The sequence below is a fragment of the Varroa destructor genome, unplaced genomic scaffold (assembly GCF_002443255.2).
Source record: "Varroa destructor unplaced genomic scaffold, Vdes_3.0 BEIS01000001.1, whole genome shotgun sequence".
NCBI lineage: Eukaryota > Metazoa > Arthropoda > Arachnida > Mesostigmata > Varroidae > Varroa > Varroa destructor.
The window spans coordinates 21,509,994-21,533,167 of record NW_019211454.1 but is presented as its reverse complement, the minus strand read 5'-3'; the positions used below and the strand labels follow the sequence as shown (position 1 = coordinate 21,533,167).

The 23,174-nt window shown below is 36.6% G+C and overlaps 2 protein-coding genes and 2 long non-coding RNA genes across 7 annotated transcripts in view; 3 read left to right on the top strand and 1 right to left on the bottom strand.

Moving 5' to 3' along the window:
• MAPk-Ak2 (MAP kinase-activated protein kinase 2) overlaps positions 1 to 1,782 on the top strand; it is a 36,918-nt gene extending 35,136 nt beyond the window's left edge. For all 4 annotated transcript variants that reach the window (XM_022805787.2, XM_022805797.2, XM_022805778.2 and 1 more), the window contains exon 8: positions 131 to 1,782. In XM_022805787.2, the coding sequence (XP_022661522.1) occupies positions 131 to 190 (60 nt within the window). In that variant the 3' untranslated portion in view covers positions 191 to 1,782. The remainder of the gene's footprint in view (positions 1 to 130) is intronic.
• Positions 1,783 to 2,365: 583 nt separating this feature from the next.
• LOC111255547 (Golgi to ER traffic protein 4 homolog) overlaps positions 2,366 to 23,174 on the bottom strand; it is a 39,304-nt gene continuing 18,495 nt past the window's right edge. Inside the window, exons 3-9 of the mRNA XM_022817623.2 lie at positions 8,180 to 8,672; positions 7,167 to 7,284; positions 6,953 to 7,058; positions 6,355 to 6,615; positions 5,902 to 6,011; positions 5,637 to 5,771; positions 2,366 to 5,223 (exon numbers count right to left, since the gene is read on the bottom strand). Coding sequence (XP_022673358.1) covers positions 4,978 to 5,223; positions 5,637 to 5,771; positions 5,902 to 6,011; positions 6,355 to 6,615; positions 6,953 to 7,058; positions 7,167 to 7,284; positions 8,180 to 8,292 — 1,089 coding nt within the window. The 5' untranslated portion in view covers positions 8,293 to 8,672 and the 3' untranslated portion in view covers positions 2,366 to 4,977. The remainder of the gene's footprint in view (positions 5,224 to 5,636; positions 5,772 to 5,901; positions 6,012 to 6,354; positions 6,616 to 6,952; positions 7,059 to 7,166; positions 7,285 to 8,179; positions 8,673 to 23,174) is intronic.
• Positions 9,090 to 13,643, top strand: LOC147758373 (uncharacterized). Its single transcript, XR_015320555.1, has 3 exons — positions 9,090 to 9,627; positions 12,346 to 12,422; positions 13,342 to 13,643. It is a non-coding gene; the product is annotated as an uncharacterized LOC147758373 (long non-coding RNA).
• On the top strand, positions 14,022 to 23,146 carry LOC147758372 (uncharacterized). Its single transcript, XR_015320547.1, has 3 exons — positions 14,022 to 14,382; positions 16,615 to 18,709; positions 19,325 to 23,146. It is a non-coding gene; the product is annotated as an uncharacterized LOC147758372 (long non-coding RNA).

The following is a 23,174-nucleotide window of genomic DNA, read 5'->3' as shown; positions in this document are numbered from 1 at the left end:
AACATCATTCCTGTTCTACGGCGTGTTTATTCAATTTTTTAAAGTTTTTATTATTTTAAATATTATTTATATACGATGTGCCATATCGTCTCAGTAACATCTATATCTTAGTTGATGTTTTTTTTCGCAGGCCCTCAAGGAGTCGAACAACAAACTCCTACAAAAGAGGAATAAAGCTGGTCTACCATGAGTAATCACCAATCGAATGGCTAGAGAAAATGTATTTTTTCATTCGGGATTCTGTATTGTATTTTACGATCTGCAACAATAATAGGCACCGTACAATACAACAACCGAACCAAGCAATTGAAACACAACGCAACGAGGATTAGCACATGAAGTATATTCGATGGCATTCGCTTAGAATGGGTATTATGGAAAATGGTACATCAGAGGGCGGAGTTTTGTTACTCCAACAGCGATTGTATTGTAGTAAAAAGCGCGATATTTATTATTGCCGTCGGATTCAAAACGAACTTAGAACTACACGCCGCAATCTATATATTCGGCAAATACTATCAACTATTATGCTACGTTATAAAAAACTTTTCAGATCCAAATTTAAATACAGATCTAACATCTTAAATTGACTAATAAACCAGAAAAAAAAGATTGTGCATACCTCTAAAGTCGTAAAAACAGCTTTACTTTTATGGAGCTGCATTGTTTTACTACATTAATTATAATTCGGATACAAGTTGACGAAGTTATTCGTGTAAAATTACAATCAACGGTCGAATATTCCGTCTCAACCGGTCATCAATTTAAGGACTCTGCAGTGGAGTGAGGGCAATGCTCGCAGAGACACAATTATCGAGGACCAAAATTAGCGTACATGAATGTGTCTGCCATGCAAACTAGCTACTCACAAAGCTTTAAGGCTATATATGAATGACGCGAGTTATAAACAAAGTTTCACATTAAAAGCTTCTTGAAATTTGTGCTCAAAAGGTGTTCTTGACACACGTTGTCTACATTGATTTCAAAAAGAACTATTAAATTTAACGTCCGGTAGCCCATGAAGTCATGTGTTGATCTTGTTAATATCTTGCAATAAAGAACGCAACTCTAAATCAGAACGGAAAATCTGACATGTAACATGAAACGATAGCTTAACGCATCAGTCGTATAAAACATTAATAACGAAGCAAAACATTGTATACAACAAAGAATTCCGAGCCAATGTTGTTGTGGTTGCCGCCGTCACCAGTTTGCGTTGGAGGTACGAGTGCCAGACTGTGCAGTTTGTTAAAGCATACCAGCCAAAATAATAGAATGAGCAATGTACTATGTATCTGGCAAAATACTTAATACGTTAATGTTATAGGTAAACCGATAAGGATAATCTTGTACCTCTGAGTAGCAATTATTGATGTTTGTAGTAGGTTTTTCTATATCGTTGCGTGGCTGATTGAATGAAGTATGAAAAGGATTGATGTAGTACATGTTTAGCCAAGAACAGGTTGGTTGTCAAGAAGAGTCAGTAGTGTAATATATATTCGTAAATAAAGTGATATAATTAAATCTACGACTGAATGGATGTCGAGTGCTTTCCGTAAGCAGAACAAATGCATTTCATTTGTTTACAGTCAGCACATGATAAGATCCCGTGGTAAGCCATATTTATAATACATACATGTGCACGATAAAAGTTTGCCATCCAAACAACGGGTGCCATTTGGAAAAGTGTTGAATTTCTTTGTTATAACAACTTTCCTAAGACTATTTCAAAATATGCATACAGATAAAAGCAAGTTAATAAATTTGTTTGCTATCAATTCACCGCATGACTGTTTTCTTTCTACTTATTCAAAATGTATAAACTCAGATCCATGAAGCGTTTGTAATAGCAACTTCATTAAGTATAAAAAAATCCTATCTTCTTAGTTATTACTGCAGGCCTAACAACGAGTGACGTTTTTTTGCATACTGTTTTTCAAACAGATAAAAACCGGGTTTTTTTTGGTAGCGGTAAATTCTTTCTTAGACAATAAGACGTGGGATCCATTCCTTAATTACCAAGTTGATATACGAAACGTAATAAATCACCGTGAGATCCCATGGACCATAGATTATAGTACTTCTTCTCTGCTCTTAATTAGCCGCCACAAGGATCTTCTTCTATCTTGTTTTGCCTTCATAGTTTGATTACTAGGGTCAAAGCAAAGGCCTCTGAAGCCTCTATTAGACAGCTTAATTGCAGTATCTCGTACACGCTTTATTGCTTGATAACTGGGAAGTTGCACGCTACTTGGCAATGAATAAAATGGTCGATAAACATTAACCCAAATTACCCGTTTAGACCTAGCATCTTTCGCGCTATTATCACTTCGCCAAAATTATATCTAAAAGAATGCGGAACATATTTGCATAGCAAACGAGAAGAACAGGCAATTTATTCAATAACCAGTGTTTATTATCATTACTATTATGTGGTTGGTTCTATCCGCCCTTACTCTTTCTTACCTTTCTACTGGACATCACAGATGCTTCAAATATACCTAGTTTATCTCGATGTAGATACCCGCCGGCTACAAGTCAGCAGATCTGGACGAGGACGTGTAATGTTACAGATAGATAACAATAATAATTTATGAAATAATTATATTAGAATCATTATTAATGGCTGTTTGGTAGCAAGTTCCACTAGGTTGGATGCAAAGAAACATTTGTATAGTCTGTCTGCCAACAACCAAGAGTCCCGCTTTGGCGAGAACAAACAATCGATGAAAATAAACCATCTTGTTACTTAAACAAAAGGCGTTCTTCTTAATCAACTACAAGATTGTGAATACTCGAACCAAGTCGTTAATTACTGAAAGAAATTCGTATTTGAAACCTTACTACTAGTGTACCCTAGCAGTACCTAAATGGCATTACTAGTACAAGAAGAGGCTCGCTATTCTCTGAGTTATGTTTGGCTCAAGGTAAGAACACAATATCCTATGGTGCATTCAAAACAGGTTAGCTGAGATACAACAGTGACAAGCATAGTCATACGCTTTAATAAAGAACTTCCTCTGTCGAAAGCTTCTCTTGTGCACTTGCAAAAAAATCAAACGATATATATGTTAACCCAAATGTACATGTGAAAACCAAAATTCTGTAAATTACAGTTCTCAAATAATCGAAGTCCATCTATGCATCCAGCGCCGTAGGTCATCAACATAAATGATGCCAACAAATAAAGTTGGAATAGATTAGTTTGCAATAATGAAGTTTTGGCTTATTTCAAATGTTTCCATGCCGTCCTCGTACAGTTATCAAGAAATTATGCGTCATTTATACTCGAGTGCTGTAACCCATAGTGATTCAAAAGCTAATAGATGATACCAAAAGGCGTTTACCGTATTGTCAAGCTAAACCCTAAAGTAGTTTTTTACCCCACGATTTATCTCTGAATTAATAAGAATATTTTAATCACTGTTAATCGGCGTTATCACGGTATTTTATATAAATTATTCTTTCTTTTGTTTACCCTCAGTGCTTATGCGCTGTTTTGTCGTTTATATCGCATGAATGTGAATCCTATCGTACAGAAGTATCAACCAGGTCCGCACAAGTAACAACAACAATAGCAACTTAGTGTAGGAATATTGCCTCCTCTCCATTTTAGTGATCCCGTTGATTTCTCGCGCATTTGACATGCGATTCGCTCATCAACTAATTGTATCGTTTAGACCTAGCATCTTTCGCGCTATTATCACTTCGCCAACTAAACAATAAAAGATTGTAGGGAACGAAGAATAGCTTGTACCACGTCATGTGGGCTCCATAAAATTGAAGTCTGGAAGAAAGGTAATGAATTAATTATAGGCGGCTGCTATGTTTCTGAAAAAACTGACGTAAATCTAACAACAAAAAAGCTTTGTAGTCATTCATTAAATGACAGTGCACACAGTGAAATAGATAATTACGGAAGTGACCCGTATACTACGTTTAAGCGATAATAGAATCGCATATTGAATACTTAGAAGAACATACGTAAGTCGATTAATTAAAATACTTGCGCTGGTATACGACAGCTGCGGATTTGTTTCAATCTGAGTCAAGCTCAATCCATTACTATAGAGATTTGTTAATACAGGTGAAGACGTTATTATGTTTCGCTCACTTGCGTTAATGTTTATCACGTTGACTTTCGACGAAAACTCTGTTCTTTTACAAGAATCCCTTATTATTTTTTACAATTTTGCCCCAGCCAACCGTAGTCCAATGATACTGACATTATCATAATTTTTTTAGCGAAAAGTAATAACATATTAATCCGCCGTTGTTGTGGACGCTCGGACGCTTGGCTCGTCCTTTAATGCCAGCCAAGTAAAGTAGAATCCATGATCCGACACCCAGTCTACTAGACAGACGGTTATCAAAGAGGAATGGAGAATGCTGTAGAAAAAATCGCAAGGTTACAATTTTAATATGGCAGAACAAATTCCATTTTTAGAAGCTTGTTGTCGGTAAGTCTGTCAATGGCCCAGTCGCCTTCTAACAGACATGTATATTATACCCCGCAGCCTGACTCAGCAGTATTTATATAAACAATATAGAAATCTGATTAAATAGAGAAGAACGTTGTAATTAACAACAATTAATTGTTCTGCTATAGGTTAACTAGTTAGTTATCACTAATGGGAAACCAATTTGTCTAGTGCTTCTTGTTTATTTATATGCGCTTCAATAAAAGGTGTCCTTTTCCTCTGTCATTATAGGGTCCCACGGGCTAAATAGTACTTAATTTCGTGCTACCACGACATTTTTGCTATTGTTTTCTGAAGTCAAGTTGGAGGAAAGCCATTATCATGTATGATATATCTTATCTTTTCTAGTAATCTTATTTTTCATCTCCGTAGACCCGTTGGTAATGGCTTCATTATCAAAGCTCCTCGTCATGAATTCTGAGTACAATTAGTCGTCGTAACAAGGAACAATGAATGTTGGCGATGCCCGCTTAAAAAATTCCTATATCTTTCCAATCTAGTCAACGTCCTCAGTAGAGATACTCAGTTCCTCGTCTTCGTCCATATCATCGCCTAGGCCAGCCATTAACTGGTTAATCATATTACCCAAAAATCCCCCACCAAACATTCCACTAGTTTCTCGTCCGTGCGAGGGCTGTTTTCCGAAGAATATCTGACCGATCTTTTCTAAATACAGCCGATAAGTTGGATCTCTATCGAGCGAACTTCGATACTTGTCACATAATAGCGTAAATATAGCCAGCTGGAAATCAGAGAAAACAATATCAAAGTTAGAGTGGAGTGTATAATATATCTATGTATGTATAAATATTCATATGAAAATGTTATGTCACCAATTTATATACTGAAGTCGCTTCCTCTCTGTGGCAGAACGAGATAGAGTAATGCTGACTTTTATGACGATCATACATAGGTTCGTTCCTGCCTCAATTCATGAATTCGCATATATAATAGTTGCCGCGTATTTGAGTCGACAATCGACTGCCATTATGTTAAAACGCTAATTCTGTATTGTTCAACATCAAACAATATTTTTCCACTGGTAAACACATATGATAATTCGATTAAACGAGGCACAACTTTCTAGACTACCAGCAAATATGAGTGTTAAAGGAATTCGTCAATCCATCCTCGGTTGACTGATATGCTCAATACCTTAGCTCGGCTTTCGACGGCGAGAAGTAAAAACCAGAGGAAGTTAAGTAGTGGTAACGCAAATGGAGGCGCGCCTTGAACAGCCGGGTGGCCACGCGTGTACACAAGGAATGCAACGGTGGCTGTTTGCTGATTCTGGAAACCAGAGAGATGAAGCTCGGTGAGCTTTTTTTTGGCTAGGACAAAAACTCGCGAAATAACAGCCTACCGCTTGATACTAGATAGCTTAATTAGACGGCAGGGTGTGATGCCAGGCCTAACTCACCTTTAAACACAAAAACTGAAGAACGGCTTGGGCAATGAAGAGATCCACTTCAGAGCGATATCCTCGGCTTGTATGGAACTCCACCAGCATTCGCGCGAAATTTGTCCCATCTAAATCCGAAGGTAAAGCATTTGTTACCTTCAGCATTTGAGCGACAGCTGAAGCGGAACTTTTTTGCTTATGATGAAAGAAACTTAAACATTTTTTGGGTTATAAAAGCAAGAAAAACTTCCATGCGTTTCGATAGGATAAAATACCTGGGCTACCGCTTGTTTGAGATTTTGAAAGCAAGTAGGTTTTTCAGAAAAATTTCAAGGACGTTTTGCGTTTATATATAGCTAACACTCCACTGGCATCGCAACGAGTTTTTTTAATATAATTACTCTCCAATGGCATTATCCAATTATTATTAATTATATATTATTATTAAATTGACCATAGTACCCGATCTACCTGTCGAATGTATAAAATGATATCGAGCATCGGAAAAATTTTTTTCCTGCCAAAAGTTAATTGCGAGGAGGCGATGTAGGTCTGGATGGCCAAATGAGCAGCCTTTTCGCGGAGTTGCCGATACTGAAGGCGAAGCTGCATTCATAACACTCAAAGATTCTGTATTTCTGTTTGATGATACCCGGTCGTTGCCCCGCATGGTCTCGAGCACCGTACCGGCTTCAGTTGGCGCCCAAGCTGACGAGTACTCGATGCACTTTACTAAAATGTTGTTAAAGGCAAACGATAATGTCAATTCCACATTCGAGCTGACTATTTAAAAAAAAGCCTTTTATGCTATATTTTTATTTAGTTGAAAACGGAAACATTATACGTTCAATACAAGGACAGAGAAATGCTTCGGTTAAATTCTGTAGTATTGTTTTTACTACAACAATTTTTCTATTATGTATACGGAGACTAACAACCAAAATTATAAACAAGCCATAAGTACACCGATCTAACTAATCTGAACAACCTGAAGTATTGATTCAAACTTTATATAAATAGGCAAATATAAATATTCGTGATATAAGTGTCCTACAAAAGTACTTCTTACCAGTAAAGGCCATTCTTTCCGGGCTATGTGCTTTCATCATGGAATGTAGTTTAGCAAGTCTCTGGATGACATCTGCGCTCGCGGGAATTTTACCTTTATTTAGAACCTATAATTTACAAATAATCCAAATAAGAAAATGTTAGGTTTACCGCTACGTCATGTATAACCATTCTGGTTAAGATTAAACATTTTTAGATTCTAATTCAAGATTTACCTCAACAAAAAGCGATGCAAGGTCAGCGCCCGAGTTCAGCTCTCCGTTGACAAGCAATTTTTCTGAACCTTCAAACATGACATCCGCACTTTGAGACCATTTCAGCTGCCGACTTAACCTGAAAATGAAAACATCTATGTTCCTATTACCCTGCTTAATTATTTGACGAAATATCACATGCACGATGTTAATAATATTATTCATCACGCGTGAACCCAAGACGTGACTAACAAAGATAAATCTTGTCTCTCGCGATAAATTCAATAATTCTTCACTTAAACAATAATATTCGACCATATATTTACATTAGCCTTTTAGATTTTTCTAAAGAGTGACAAAAATATCTTCATCTTCGTCTGATTGTAAATTCCGTTATACCAGAGATAGAATTTTGGTATAAATACACACAGTTTGGGAGCATACACTCTTCCTACTTTCTTGTAGATATAAACAACACGTTTTTCAATAATAGTTTATTAAAACAGAGCTTTACCTCCCACATTATTATGTATCAGTAGGCATAAAAATAGTGATATAAAATCTACGAAGCGAAAACTTATAATGAGTGAGCTAAATAGTTTGGAGTTCTTATTCGCCTAACGTGTTTCGGTTCAACATACGCACATACGCATACAAATGATATCTCTTCTGCAGTAAATTGCGATATATATAATTTTAGTACGTTACGAAATTTATAGTAAGTTGAATTTTATATATGGTTGTGAATTAAGTTAATGACACCGCCTTACTGAAGACAGCTATAAAAAGACAACAAGAAGGTTTGAAGAATGGAATAACTATAAAACTCACAGTAGACCCGCACACTGTTAGTCGTTGGTCTAAGAAATTAAAATTCACAATAACCTAAATGGCCGTTACCGTGGTTGCATAAAATTACAACTTGTGAGTGACTAGAAACAAGTTACTTTCATCAGTGCTATTATGTCATAATGTTGCCTATGACAGCTATAATGAACCGTCAGCCAACGGGTAAAAAATGGATCTCATCTCACCTGAAGTATAAGGTTCGATACATTTGATGAGCATGGTAGAAGTCACGGTCCTTTAAACATTGTTCCAATTTCACACGGACCCGCTCGAGGCCTTGCTCTCCGCGGGCCGCCATTTCACATGCACACAATTAGATAGAACGAGATTAGGCGTCCAGCTGTCCAGTGAATGGCACACTTTTGCTGATAAATCCACTCCCTTTTGAGTTTTGCCGTTTCTTCCGCAACAAGACAATAGCCGACTATCAACTCGCACACATCAGTCTTCAATTCTTCGTATTCGGATAAAAACATTCGACCAGAGCAGACGACAAGTGCAGTGGCGCAGACGTAACAGTCGTTTGTTTACGATGTCGCCTTGACTCGCTCCGCCATACTTGATTTACTCGGATTAGACATGGCGCCTTTTGCTTGAATCAACTGTACCGATTTCGCGTGTACTCGTTTGCGAGGGCAAACGGGATTCATATTGTTCTCGTTGGTAACGGTGGTTAACCTGATAAGCGTTAGCATTTAATTGCACAGATACCTAACTGCAGTACCGGGCATAAAACTAAAAAAAAAGTACTTCTTCGCATTTCGCGTATAGTCAACGACTAATATTTAATTGAATAGTGTAGAAGTGTCACGCATTTAAAAAACACATATCGTTCAACTACTTTGTGACACTTCCGAATATGAAGTACAAGAGAGGCTGGTCAAAGACTATTTATAACTAAAACTATTTGTAAGAGATAACCATATATATCACCAAATGATATATAAGAGATAACACTATTTTCAACTAAGTATTTTTAGAAAGATAACAATTTGGCGTCTAAAAAATCTATCATTGAGATAAAGTGTGAAACAGTGTTTTGAAATGATTATTCCGACTAAATAATGAACTAGGGGCGTTAACTAGAGTATTACTGGTAAATTCCTTGCCAAATTAATGATACTGCAGTGTGACTCTTTCCGTCTCTTTATTTTCAATCGAACCCGCACTATCATGGTATGTTGGCCCATTTATACAGCAATAAAAAATACCGCAAAAAGTCCAAAAAATGGGCAACCTGGTTCAATATATGGACCTGTCACGGTAATGAACCCTGGCTTATTAGATGACTCCTACTAAGAAAGGACCTTCGTGGAAAGGATAAAACTTCTTAATTTCTAAGATTTTTCCTCTCATATATAATAGCAAATTTATTGTAGCAACTACCGTGATAAATTATTAGAGTATATTTTTCCAACGTAATGTTAATAAACTAAATATACTCTAACATATTTTACTAACATGTAGGTTCAAAGAGAGGTTTCGATTTAGTGTCTACCAAAATGCGAAGCTTTGGTCTTCTTATCTTTGTAAACATGTACGGATCAACTGCACTTTGGCTTGGTTAATCCTGGATAAAGCGAACTTTTCGGAGTAGTGAGGATATTAGAATTAGAAGGCCCTTATCTATCATGTGTGTGTGTTGAGAATTTTGAAATTATCTCGATTTCTTCATTTATTGCTATTTTAACTGATGCGTGCGTTTTTAACAGGTGGGCCTGAGTAGTGCGTTCAGCCCTCGGTGGTGCTGTGAAAACTAATTTCTGTTCAAACCCTAAAAGCAAAGGGCGGTCTAGGTTCGAAACCGGGCGCAGATTCGATTCGTTTTGTGCTCGGAGCAAGCCTCTGAAGCCATGATTAACGGCAATGTAAAAAAAATAGTACTCAAAACAATTAGGGGTGAGGGTTCTGTAACATTGGTTAAGATTCGGTGCGATTTTGGATGCATCTCCCATAGAGTTTCTCACTGTGAAGTAATAAGCGAAAACATACCATTTTGTACTATTTATTTGGAAAGGTCGATATTAAGAATTCAGGTATATCTACCTTTGTATATATAAGATTCGGTCATATCCCATCCAAAACTCGCACAAAAATTAGTGGCATCAAACAATTATTTTTGTTAAACCATATGATACTTCCAGATGTGTTAGGGTTTATAGAAGAAAATCATATTATTTTTTATATTTTCCCAGACATATTAGTTTCACTGTAGTAAATTGCCATCCGACGAAGTAACAGATAAAAGTACTAGAACTCATGAACAGACCTTCATTTACGGGTACGGTAATTTGGGGTTAACTTGCCAATCTCAATCAATTGCCAAGTAAATATGGACTTACTTTATAGATAATATCAGCTTACAATTCCTGTTTTCTGAGAGATTTAAGGTTACCGTTTTAAGTTCATTTTGCTGTTCTGTGGGCTTTGCGTAACACTTTGTTAGCCTTATTTCGTTCGAGCCGTGTCGATACCGTAGACTGAATCCATCCTACGCCTTCTGAGCCTAAGTTATAATAAATTTAAAAATACCTCCCTTTAGAAGCTAATTAAGTATTCTTGTACTTATATTGCAAATATAATCGCAAGCTTTTTGCAATCGGAGCAATGCTGTATTTATTTTAGTCCGTTTACACTTCGCACACAATTTTTGGGTCGGCCGATATATGATTTGACAACTGATGAGCAGTCGAGGCCGAAAGCAGGAGTTCATCCTTGCTGTACTTAACCCTCATCCTGTATCCTATCTCATAAGTGTCTGTAAGGGTCATAAATGTTGACCAAACCCTGAATATGCTTTTATTCTGCTGTGACTATTTTTCAAGATATGAGCATCATCTTAAAAAACCCCAGCGATTCGTTTCTGTGAGCCTAATCGGTATATTACTGTAGATGGTCACGTTATTTAGCCTGAGTCTCTGTTGTAAAGCCGTAATAATAAAAGTACGTAGAAGACATAGCCTGAACTTCTGTTATTCATTGTGCTATAACGACCCTACAGATTAATTTTTACACGGTATTTTTATTAAATATTAAAGTCGAGCTTAGTTATTTTCTTACATGTCCCTGGCGGATAAGGTTTCTGTAGTCGCGCCTTTCTATTTAAAAACTATTTTTAACTGAATAAATGTGTTAATTTATTAAATAAAATTAATTCATTTTTTTATCGGCTTGTCTGCATGATCTTATGTGGTTGAATACTCAAGTTCAACTGCAGATAAAATAAAGGTGAAGAACTTTATTTAATCCTACACCTTTCTTAAATTAATCTTGTTTATAGGGGTACGTTTAACCGAGAAGGAATTTTAAAAAGTGATTAGCTAAGTTAATAACAACATTGTTCAAGGCGATTTGTCAACAGTATCTGAAATAACCTTAGATTCCGTGCCCAATCGAAACATGCATTGATGTTCTAAGAAAAAGTAAGTAATATTATTAAAAATCTGCTATAAATAAAAGCCACAGGTAAATTTTTTTAAAATATTGCTCAAAATGGTGTGAAAACTAAACACTATTCATATTCGGAAGACGAGGATTTAAATTTGTTTAAGCGCATAGTCTTTTATTCAATGGTTCCCCCTATTCTCTGTTTTGACGCTGTTTGGAGAAACAGAGAGACACATAAACAATTGTTCGAGAAATGGCATTAAGCAAATGAAGAAGCGTAACTGAATATCAGTGGTGTCTATAATGTATGTATTATATTGGGATCAGTTGCTATTATCTGGCAACATTTGAGAACTTACCGTTAAACCACCTCTATGGATAGGAGAATATATAGACACTGTAATGTATGCATTGGGACATTTAAAAAAAAAGCGTTCCTGTATTTTATATGTGAGTACGAGCGTACATATAATAACATGGTGTCACTAGCGATCGCAAAATGTGTTACAACGTCATTATTATCTAGCCACTTTTTTGCATTACTCCACCGTTACACTGTCATTTCAGTTAATTGTCTTGCAAGTATGCATAACTTAGATTTCTTATAGCCATCGCTATAACATCGCTACTACGGCCTTATAGACCATAAGTGTTCTTCGTGTCCTATTAAATGATGAAGAAACCAACAGCTAGGACTACTGGGGCAAATATAAGAAAAGTAACTAGTTATAGAATATCCATTTACTAATAAAGCGTAGGCTTTAACTTACAATCACAAACGACTGTGTGACGAAGGCAAGATCTCCATTTCACTTTCGGATTTTTAAAGCATTTTTAGACTTTTTGAGAGTTGGCAGAATATCAAACTCTGATCAAAATGAGAACAGAGGGCAAAATGTGCTATATTATGCCAAAACAAACAAAGTAAATAAATTCGTTAATTAACGTTTTTTCCCTCCCCCAGGTTCATTACTGCTACGCTGAAAGTGCGTTACCAGTACGTTAACTAAACCTATTTTGTGCGGCACGATGTTTCGTAAGGTAAGGGGATAATATTGAGCTCATAACACATGAAAAGCTAGAAAGGTTTTATATATACAAAGAAAGAGCACTGTATCAGCGTCCGCAAAATATTGGTAAAAAACCATCAGCTTGATCAAAAAAAAAACGGAAATATCTATATAGAGGTAGGCACGAATCAAGGCGAGTTCAAATGATTTTTATCAAATGACAAATTGCCCGAAATCGATGGCTAAATTTCGAAATGTACGTCTTTTCTTAGCCATTTCGAATTGAAAAATGTTCCTAAAACAATTGTCTTGTAATTTCTAATGATTTAATAGAATTTTGAAATGGAACAGAAATAATGTGTTCGCAGAAGCCAAGATTGAGGTTGGGGATCACTATCATGTGATACGAGCTGCGGTACGAACACCAAATATTATTGTCGTTGACAAACTCGACGACAACAAAAGACAATGAAAGAATATTACCTTAGAAGTAGGTAATTTGAATTGACGATAGATTACCTAAGCAGGCACACATTTACGAAGGTCAAAGGAGAAAGAATCTGCCTAGCATGAATACAAAGAGTCAGCTTTATCCAGTTATTAGACAACAATGTTGTCTTACTCCAGCGGCGGTTAATGGCAAAAGGGGTTAAGACATTTGCCTTTAATTAAGAATATATTTAATTATTGATAGCAATATTGAAATTAGAATTTCTACCGACGCCTCGTGAAATGGCTTGTAAGATCCTCTGACTACCTAGGAACTTAACCTGTGTAAGTCTCAATAAAGGCTAAATCTTTTCCAGGTGACAACAAGGCATATATTTTTTAAATAATCAAGCGCTATTATTGAACTTATATGTTCTATATAGGAACGATTACAAAAAATAATACATACCATGATGCGTTTGGCGTCTTTAATTATTAAAGGATTAACATATCATTTTCAGGTGGCCATTTTTGAGCAAACTACTAAGATGTCGCTCTAAAGACGCGTACTCTCAGGACGTTCCGTCAAAGGATTTGTATTGACCTTTTTCCCTTCCCTAAGAAAAACAGTTGCGTGTTGCATGTATAGTGCGTTAACCCGTGTGATGAAATCGGAGAAATTTCCATGTCCTTTCTATAAAGCGCTGATCAAATCATAGCGTCTGATCAAATCATGGCGTATTAAAGTTCGCTATCAAAACATAAATTAATTTTATTTTTTTCCGCGTTTCTTGTGTAATTACTCAATAAATTGTTTATAATCTCTCGCTATTTATTTCTCAATTGAGTCTTTTCTGCTTTTTGTTTGAACAGAAGCATGAACGAGCCAAGCCCGTAAGGATTTAATGCACATCCTATGTGTTTCCTAGATACAGGAACTAGTGCGTTTTAGCTGCACCATTTGCTTGCATCACAGCATACTTGGCTGTGCTGCTTTTTCTATACGGCCCCTTACTGCACTGAGTGGATCTGACATTGCCTATATTCCTAACGAACGGACCTTTTTAAAGAGAAAATATAAAAAAAAATATCAAATAAAATAAGGGAATATTTTTTAGCTACAACTTCACAAATGGTATCCTGAAGCGTACAGCTCTAAAAAACCATTGTACACCAAAGCGCATATTAAAGACTACATTGATTTGCTGCTTACGCAATTTCACATCACGGCTTGCAAAAACATTTTATATATCCGTGACGCTCTGTCGTGAATAGGAAACGACGAAACCTGCCATCGATTTAACTATTCTAAACCTGAGAGAGGTATTTGCTGGTTGCCCTTGGAAACTGTAATCTCCTTTGAAGTTAGTGGCTTTGCAGATTCTGATTTGAAGCAATTCCCTACGTCCTTTTCATCCATACTGAGTCCAATTAAACGTATTACTCAGCATAAGACTACAACTAGCTGGTGAATTGATTTTCTGCTTAGCTAGAACTAACAGTTTGCTGAGGTGACCAATATTCAACGATAAAGAATCTGTCCTGCCTAAGTGCTACACAAGGTAGGTCTGTCTTCATAACTAACAAGTGACATCTGCACGCCCCTATAAGCGCGCTTAGTAAAGCAAACAGGCCAACCTTTTTTGTTGCACTATTCTGTTTTGCCCTATTGTATACAAGCATTACATAGCAAAGTAACCGCCAAAGAAAGGCCAAGCTTTTTGTTGACGCTGTTATCATGCATTGTTGGGCCATTTCGGCAAAACTCACAAAGTATGTATGATATATCATATAGATATATATGATAACCACAATTATTCTTAAATTCAATTTTACGCCCATTGTACATAGTTCGAAAAAAACAGCCTTTTAATATGAACTGTTCACATATTATCAACAGTTGTTGAAGAAATTTTTGAAGATTTGGTTAATTCAAATAGTCTCAGCTTTAGTAATGCAAATAGATCGATAGATTAAATAGATAAAAAAAAATCAGCTTCGCGAATCTATCGCACAGGAGCGCGACGGATGGACAAGTAGGCACAGTATTTTAGAGTAAGGATAGATTTAAAAACAATAACGATTTGTTTTTAAGGAGATGAAATCTCCAATTACGTCACGTGTTTAGATTTTGTAGTAAGGAAAATGATTGCCGTACCCGATAATATTAACATTTTCAAGTCTTTCTTTCAAGACTTTCTTGTTTTTTGTTGGTTACGAATGGAACAGGTTTTCAGATTATAGCAAAATTCTTCTTCACAGTCAACACTTGGTTATACTACGACAAACTTAAATATTCACGCAATATCTAGTTAATCAGTCATGACTGAGACAGACACACTACAACTCAACGCTCCAAGTCTTGCAGACAACAAACGGCTTCTCCTGTATAAGAAAGCTCTTTGAATTCTCTTTTCTGCTGATTTTCTATAATCGACGACCTTACAAGCTTACGTACTCTTTTCTGAGAGACCAAAGCAGGTAGGTTCATAATGTTGAACTTCCTGGTTAAGGCAAATTTGCTGAAGTTTGTTCTTCAAGGATCCGATAATCTGGATAGTGCGTATTGTCGACGTCCAAACAGCCTCTTCGATATCGGCTGTCCTTGCAATACACGGTTATAATAAAGTTCACCCAATTAATAGCGATCTAATTCTCAGAAGTAGCCCACTGTCACGGTTAGTGAGCTCATGTGTTGTTTATTAAATATTACATTTGCGATGGTATATCTAAATTCATGGCGAAGTTATATTGAAGACTCGACAAGCTGAGACAAGTTACTACTGAGTATCAAGAAAAAATAAGACCTGGAATAGGCAATCAACATCGTAACCACCAACTCATTATAACTCATAGAATGATGCACTTAATAATTCTCAATTAGTGATTTCCTTAATGTTGAGCAGAAAGATGGACGAAGAACAGAACAAACATTGTGAAGACTTATACAGATAAGGGTGTCTCAACTAGACTACCTTTTAGTTAGGCGTCTTTTTATATTCATTTTTGCGCGAATAATTTTAGTGACTCATGCAAAAGTAAAACTATGGAGATGAACATTTTCTTAATGAACATAAATCTAGATGAAACGCCTCATTACTAATGTACTAATAATAAATTCATAGCGTAATTAAGATCTGTATTTATTTACGAAATTTTGGCTTGTTTTTTACTTATCTACAAATTCCTTGGTCTTTGTTTTAACGTGGTATCAATCGGCAGCACCTTGTCTTAACAATCAAAGGCTGAATAATTTGATAATCACGTTCATTGGGCACACCTTCAGTATCGAAATATCACGCAAATTTAAAAGAAGCCAGAAATGACAATTTTAAATACGTTTACATTCATAGATGGAGCAGCCTAAATAGAAGTTTTAAGTGGCAGAGAAATTTAAGGAGGATCATTAAAGAGATATGTACATACTACTCTATTAGAACAATGGTTTTCATAGCGTATATTTTGTTGTCAGCTTTTAGCTGGCCGAAATTTGCAAAATAAGGAAACATGGATTGAAGTGATGTTCAGTTGTCAATCAATCGGCATAAGAACAATCTGTCGCTCTTAAAAATAGCCACGATGTTTTTATTATGAAACAAATATTTAAATAGTATACAATAGTGGATGTCCCCCTACTATCGAACTGGCTTGTGACGGAATTTCGAATGTAGAGGACCTTCCGATTAACGTAGAACTTGTCGCATATACTGACCATCTCCCAACTGCCATGACGTTTAGAACACTACATTATCTAAGACAGGCCAAATAACACCCTTGCCAAAATTGCTTTACAGATTAACTACAAGGATCTGGCGGTGTATCCATTCAAAAGCAAAGCCATTCTCCTAATAAGCAAGGAAAAAGCCGCAATATTGTCCTATTTTTTAACGCAGAGCACAAATATGTAGTTCACATTGCCAGATACCTTGGAGTAATGCTGGGCAAAGGAGTCAGAGACATGGATCACGTCAGCTAATTGAATGCCAAACATCTGCGACCGCTTTAGTACTCGCAGACACCGTTCCGTAGGCCTTTATGGTAACCTAAAAGTCGACGATCAAAGAGAGAAGGAAGCCTCCACGATGGTTCAATGGAAAAATGGAACAAGATCTTAAGCGGACACCCATCTGCGACGGTAAGAAGTATCATCCCTTTTATCACCATAAGGACTGACAGCCCAGAGGGCCATAGGACAGAAACATTTTAAAGCTTGCCTGCATCGCGAATAGACTGCACCGTTTTCTTTTTGCATGCACTGTGACCGTGGCGAAAAGAACTACCTTACGCACACGCTAGCACACTGGCTGGCGTTAGGCGCTGTTAGCAGATTTATCAATAAGAAAGTGCAGCAGGAGTTCAGGGAATTTTCAGTTCATAACGGGCACGAGAACAATGGGAACTACTACTAAAGAATTCCTAAAAAGAAGATTAAGGTAAAAAACTAACGGCTAATCAGACCTGTTAGAACGGGGGTAGTTAAAGACGTAACAAATATCCCGGGTTCACAGAGAGCATATCAAATGCAGGCTCGTCTCGCGAAGTAGGGAACTGGACTAAGAAAATCCCGATCCACTAGTCTGATGGTTCCAGCCGTTACCTCTAGTACTATATTAATACAAATAAATGACGATTCAGAACGGTTTCAAGTGAAAAATAAGAGGAATTGTAAACTACAGTATAATGGCATCGGCAAAAACAAGTGTGACCGCAAGCATCGAGTTCTAGAATTGGCTTGCATGTTCAGTGATGCTGTCCAATCGTATATAAAGCCCCTTAAAAAATAAACGTCGCTCTCATATTATCAAAAGCTGAACGCTCTCCAAGGCAGTGGAAAGCGCCGTCCTTTTTTCTCAACATACGCCTATGTTGTCATAGTCAGTTTTCTCACTAGACACAGTTCTAAATAATGTGATATGTTTTTTGTATTTTCCTGACGATGTTCTCATTCCAATGAGCCAAAAGCGAATTTACAAGGACGATTCCTATATCGTCTGTCCCCTCTGGGCACTATAGGTATTGCTAGCCAAGTCTTAGGCAATAGTTGATGTCTGCGGACTCAATAAGGCAGTCGGAGTAACCTCAGGCTAACTGAAAATGTTTTCCTGCCAAATGACACGATATCGTGGCGCTTTAGAGGTACAGGCCAACGCCTGTTTTAAAAGTTTTTATCGGATACATTTTGCAAGCTTGCAGAATGAAAGTTTGGCTATGTAAAAAGATCCTAGATCCATAGTAAATGTGGATAGGTGAAAATTACACACACCAGCTAAACAACTTAACTGAGTTTGAATCAATGTAATTTCTACCCTCATTTAGAAAAGGGCCTTCATGGCGTGCATAAAGCTAGTGAAGATCCTTAGAACTTTCTAGGTCTTTACAGGGCGGAAATGGCAGAGCTAGCAATTTCACGGTTCACTTTCATTATGACCTATGTGTCTGGTAACGGCGACATTCGCAATCAGTTGTAACGCGACGATGACGTTGTGATAAGCGCTTTGTGTCTCTTGGGATGCTTTTCAGTGACGCAAACGATCTAACAATAAAGATGATTTCATTTGCTGCTGCAGAACAAACTAGCGAAACGAATCCTGTCATTATAAGAGGGAAGTGCCTGCGAAAAAAAACTTACGAGAGATAACATTTCGTTTGGAGTTAACGTAATTTTGTTTAATTAGTTCTCACTGTAACAGCGTTTAAACTTACCTTTACTCTGCAGCCACAGTTTACATATATAGATAACCACAGGCAGAACGACGCTGGATTATATCAAGTCGGAAGTATGAATGGTGTCACTTCAAGCTCAAAAAGAAAAGTGTTTTTCTTTAGCCGCCCCCAGGCTTCGTGACAAAGTACATGGATGCCTCAAGGATATTTCTCGCATCTGTGATAGTCCGTATAGTGGTTAGAGCAACGTCTAGCTTGTTTCTATTTTTACTACGGAAGCCTGTATATCATTAATTGAATTCCACGTAGATTTCCGTCTTTTAAGAGCGTTCCAACTAGGGCTAAAGAGTTTCATTCTGTTTATTCATAATGCAAACATGTATGCTTATTATATACGTCTTAATGAGCAGTAGACCTTTTATGACTAATGATTTTTCATACTGCTACAAATGGTAAATTTTTGAGTATTACGGGCACACTTCGGCGTTTACTAAAACATTTTCGTTAAATTGTACGTTGTATAAAGTGGAATTCGATGTAATTTTTTTTTATTTATTTATTTATCTATTACGCATAATAGTATAAAACCTGTATACACATTTCTAGCTACCTACATATCGCCATGTGCTATACCATAATTTCGTACCTTGTAATTTTAACTCGATCTGTCCATATACACGCCCAGGTTTGGCCTATTCCTCATTTATTTTGCTTGGTTGACTCATTCCAACTCTACTAAACACATGCATGCATCAAAATATTGCCAACCGCCAAAAAGCGAAAAAAAAATCGTTAAAAATTTCTGAAAAATATAGAAAAAATAGGTGTTGCCATTTTCAGAGAGTTTTTCGACGCTCTACGTGTTTGCCTTCAAGAGGCCATAAGGAACCTGAGGATATCCGTTTCATCGACTTCGCTCGTCTTCGTGTTCTACCTTGAATGTTCCGCTATGAAGAAGATAAACCAAATTTAAGCTCAGCATAAGAATATATGGTTCTCAGTGTTAACCGATCAGAGTAAGCCGCACACTATACCGCCTTGGAGCTTTGTCAGAGTAACTGGGGCACAGAAAAAGATGTGCTAATATGAAACAGGATGGTAATGAGAGTGAAGGAGTATAGGGAAATCCTTATGAGCTGATGAGAGGTACTGCATTGAAACTCAATTTTACATAAGCACACGGAATATACCAACAAAACATCACAGAAACTGAACGCCGTATACCTAAATATATTTCGAAGTTCGAAATAACATAACCTGTGTTGTAATGATGCCTACTCTCGTAATAGTGCTATAAAAAAAAAATTGTTGAACGACTACATAGGCTAATAACGGTAATCTTTTTCTACTAGAGTAATGAATTCCGTACCTGGTCTGCGTAGCGTCTCTCCTATATTGCGCTTTATTATGGACCTAGTTCTAATTTTACAATATTTGGGTACACGATTTGTCTTTTCGCAGTCATGAAACTCTAAGAGATACGTGTTTTGTGCAAAAAAAAATAACATTAAGGGTTTCTGGGTGTGTCTCAGACGCAGCAGACGAATATCCACGCGTGATGTATTCCTAGAGGCACTAACGCTGTGCGACACCTTTAGGCTGCGTTCATGACGAATGCATTTTTAAAGTACAATAACTACGGCACGGAAAATTGATTATTTTTATTTCCCTCCATCTAGACCAGAACCTTGGCAGATGTGATAAATATTTTGTAAAACCTACATAATCGCGATAGAGTTCAATCCGCCGTAAAAACGGCATGTAGAATGTAGAAAAACGGAACAAGCATTTTTGAAGGTTTACGTTCCACTGAACATTATAATAGGCATACTATTACACCTAATACCAATATTAGAAGCCCGTTTGCCTTTTAAACCCGCTTAGTAGACTCAAATTTTCTGCAGGGTAAAAAGTTCGATTGTGCTGTTCACGATTATGGAGCTTTACGTAACTTAACGTTAGCGCCCCTTGGTTCTGTATCAGCTTACGCCAAATGATCGACCTACCGCTTCACACAGTAGCTAATAGTCTACGTTAATTTAAAAATTTCAAACTTTATTAGATAATATATAGTGACGTTCTTGTACATAGTTAGATATTATTATTATAGCTGGAAACAATAGGTTCCAAAGATCCATTACAGAATGAAAACTCTAAACGACACAAGTGTATCATAAAATTAAAGATCACACAGCTTAGATTGAGATGTTAGGTCTTTGAAGATGATTGATTGGCATAGAAGAATTACCAGCTTAACACAAAATTACCATCTACATTTAAAGTTGTATAGGGCCGATAAATACTAATGGCCCTTTACTGTATCGACAAAATGATTGTTTTGAATTAAACGGGTTGTTGGTTGGGTGCAAATATGAATGAAAGTAATCAATTAAGGAAGACTCCCATTATAAAATCGAATATATATAAAAAATATATATTCGATTTTTCGTGTTGTAACATTTATATTAATAGACAACCGGTTCCTTTTGCTCAACTTAGAGATGTAATGATGATAATAATAGTAATATAGTCTTCATCGTAAATATCTTTTATTACCCTATTTTACAGTTGTTGTCTATAGCAGGATTTTGGCAAAAGAAAATTCCGAGCACCGGAACAACAAGCTATGCTTTATTTACATTGTGACAGATGAGCTCATTATATAGGCATAAATTGCGAGAGCGATTAAGCTATCTGTCTCACGCGATCAAGCAAAAGCTTGCAATATGTTTGACGAAATGCTATAAAGACAGTTGGTGTTTAGTAGATACGTAAGAATACCGATCAAATTCGATCGAATATACACCAACTAATACCTCTATTTTGATCTTTGGATTAAAGCACACTTATAGAAAAGTATAAACATGAAAAGCGTAACAACATTGCAAAATGGTACAGCTAGAAAATGATCATAAACAAGAAAATGTACATCTTGTTGTTGGGATACGGAACACCACAGACTAATTCTCGAAGGTTGTCTATGACACCTCAACCTATGCGGGTGAATACCCTTAAATATTCATCACTTGTCACTATTTACCGACCTACTGACATTGTCTTTAAAAGAAGTTTATGTCAAAATAAATGTAATAATGACGTCCGTTACTGAAACAAATAATCATATATATAGTAAGAAAAATCCGTCTGGACCTGCGCACCAGTTCTAGGTAACTATAGCCCTTTACGGAACTGCAACTGCTGGCAATACCCGACAGCTTGGCTTTCTCTTTTCATCGCAACTCCCGATCTATAGGGTCGACGTTTATATGTCAGACAAATGAGTCGTACCAAAGTCCTACGTTCTGTTATCACCCCACGCGAACACGATTTTTTGGTAAAGAAACATCGATATAAACCAAACGGAACGAATTTCACGTTTGCTCTCCTCATCCACTAAACCATTTCAGGCGCATCTTGGCCTTCCAGTAGGTCAATCGTAGTATTTTGTATATGTAAAATATGTCCTTGTATTTTATCTTTGAAGGTTCATATAGAATAGAAAAAAATGATGACAGATTATTATACGAATCCATTGTGAATTGATAGAAAATTTGAAAAAAAAATCATATGAACTGTGCATATATTACACAGTAGTTTCAACAATGGCCATTTCTATAAGAATGGCACTCGTCAAGGGTCGGAATAGCTCTATATGCTCTATACTCAGACGATTCTTTATTGCGTAGTTTAGCCGTCCCGCTTGTTCAGTATCGTGAACGCTAGGCGAGACAAACTTTGTATGTGCAAAAAAAATAATTCGATTGATCCTTCAGTTACCACTTACTTATCGTATGCCTGCCAAAAAGAAGTGGTTCGAAATTGGAAGAATACCTGCGAGCGACCATTGCTTATATCATTAGTATTATTATATAACATATTATATAACATTGGTGGAATGGCATATAGGATTACTACAAGGTATTTCAGATGGAATTGTACCAAGCTATATTAAACTAGTGACCAAAACTGGATGTTTACATTATTGACAGTTTTTTAGTCGGATTTCGCTTGATATAGGTTGCGGTTGTATACGGTTGCTAAATTTTCTGCAACAACAACAAAATAAGCTGGCACCATGATGTGCCTTAATACGAATTTTTCCTATTTTCTCACATAGCAAGACCCTTCATATGAATAGGAAACTTTTATATTTTTTACAATATCTACATTAAAGTGTTGAATTATATTAAATTGAAAAATCGTTTCATACATTGTAATAGTATGCTATTGTAGTATGTCCATCCAATACGTTCAAGTATAAATATGTGCCTAACCAACAAACTGTTATTGTTATTATTTAAACGAAGAGTTCGAATTGGTTACACTTACTGGTTACACCTATCGTTAAGCAATAAGAATGAGCGTTTAAATTAAATTGAAAATTGCAAGTTTTAAATAAAATTGTTACATAAAATATTGTTATCCCATGAAAAGGACGTCATTAACACGTAAATTCTTGATCAAGTCAGTGAGCTGAATTCTGTGAGGTTTACATAGTAATAAAATTGCAGCCAGATACCTATATTTTATATATTGTCTATAGATTTCCTACGATTAGGAAGACTGCTGCCAGTTACCACGACGGCTGCGAGCAACAGCGGATGACGGCATCCGACCGGAGTTCTTAAATGAAGCGTCCTCCTTTCCGTCGGGTATCCTTTCCCCATCAATACGAAGGCTCCTGAAGCCA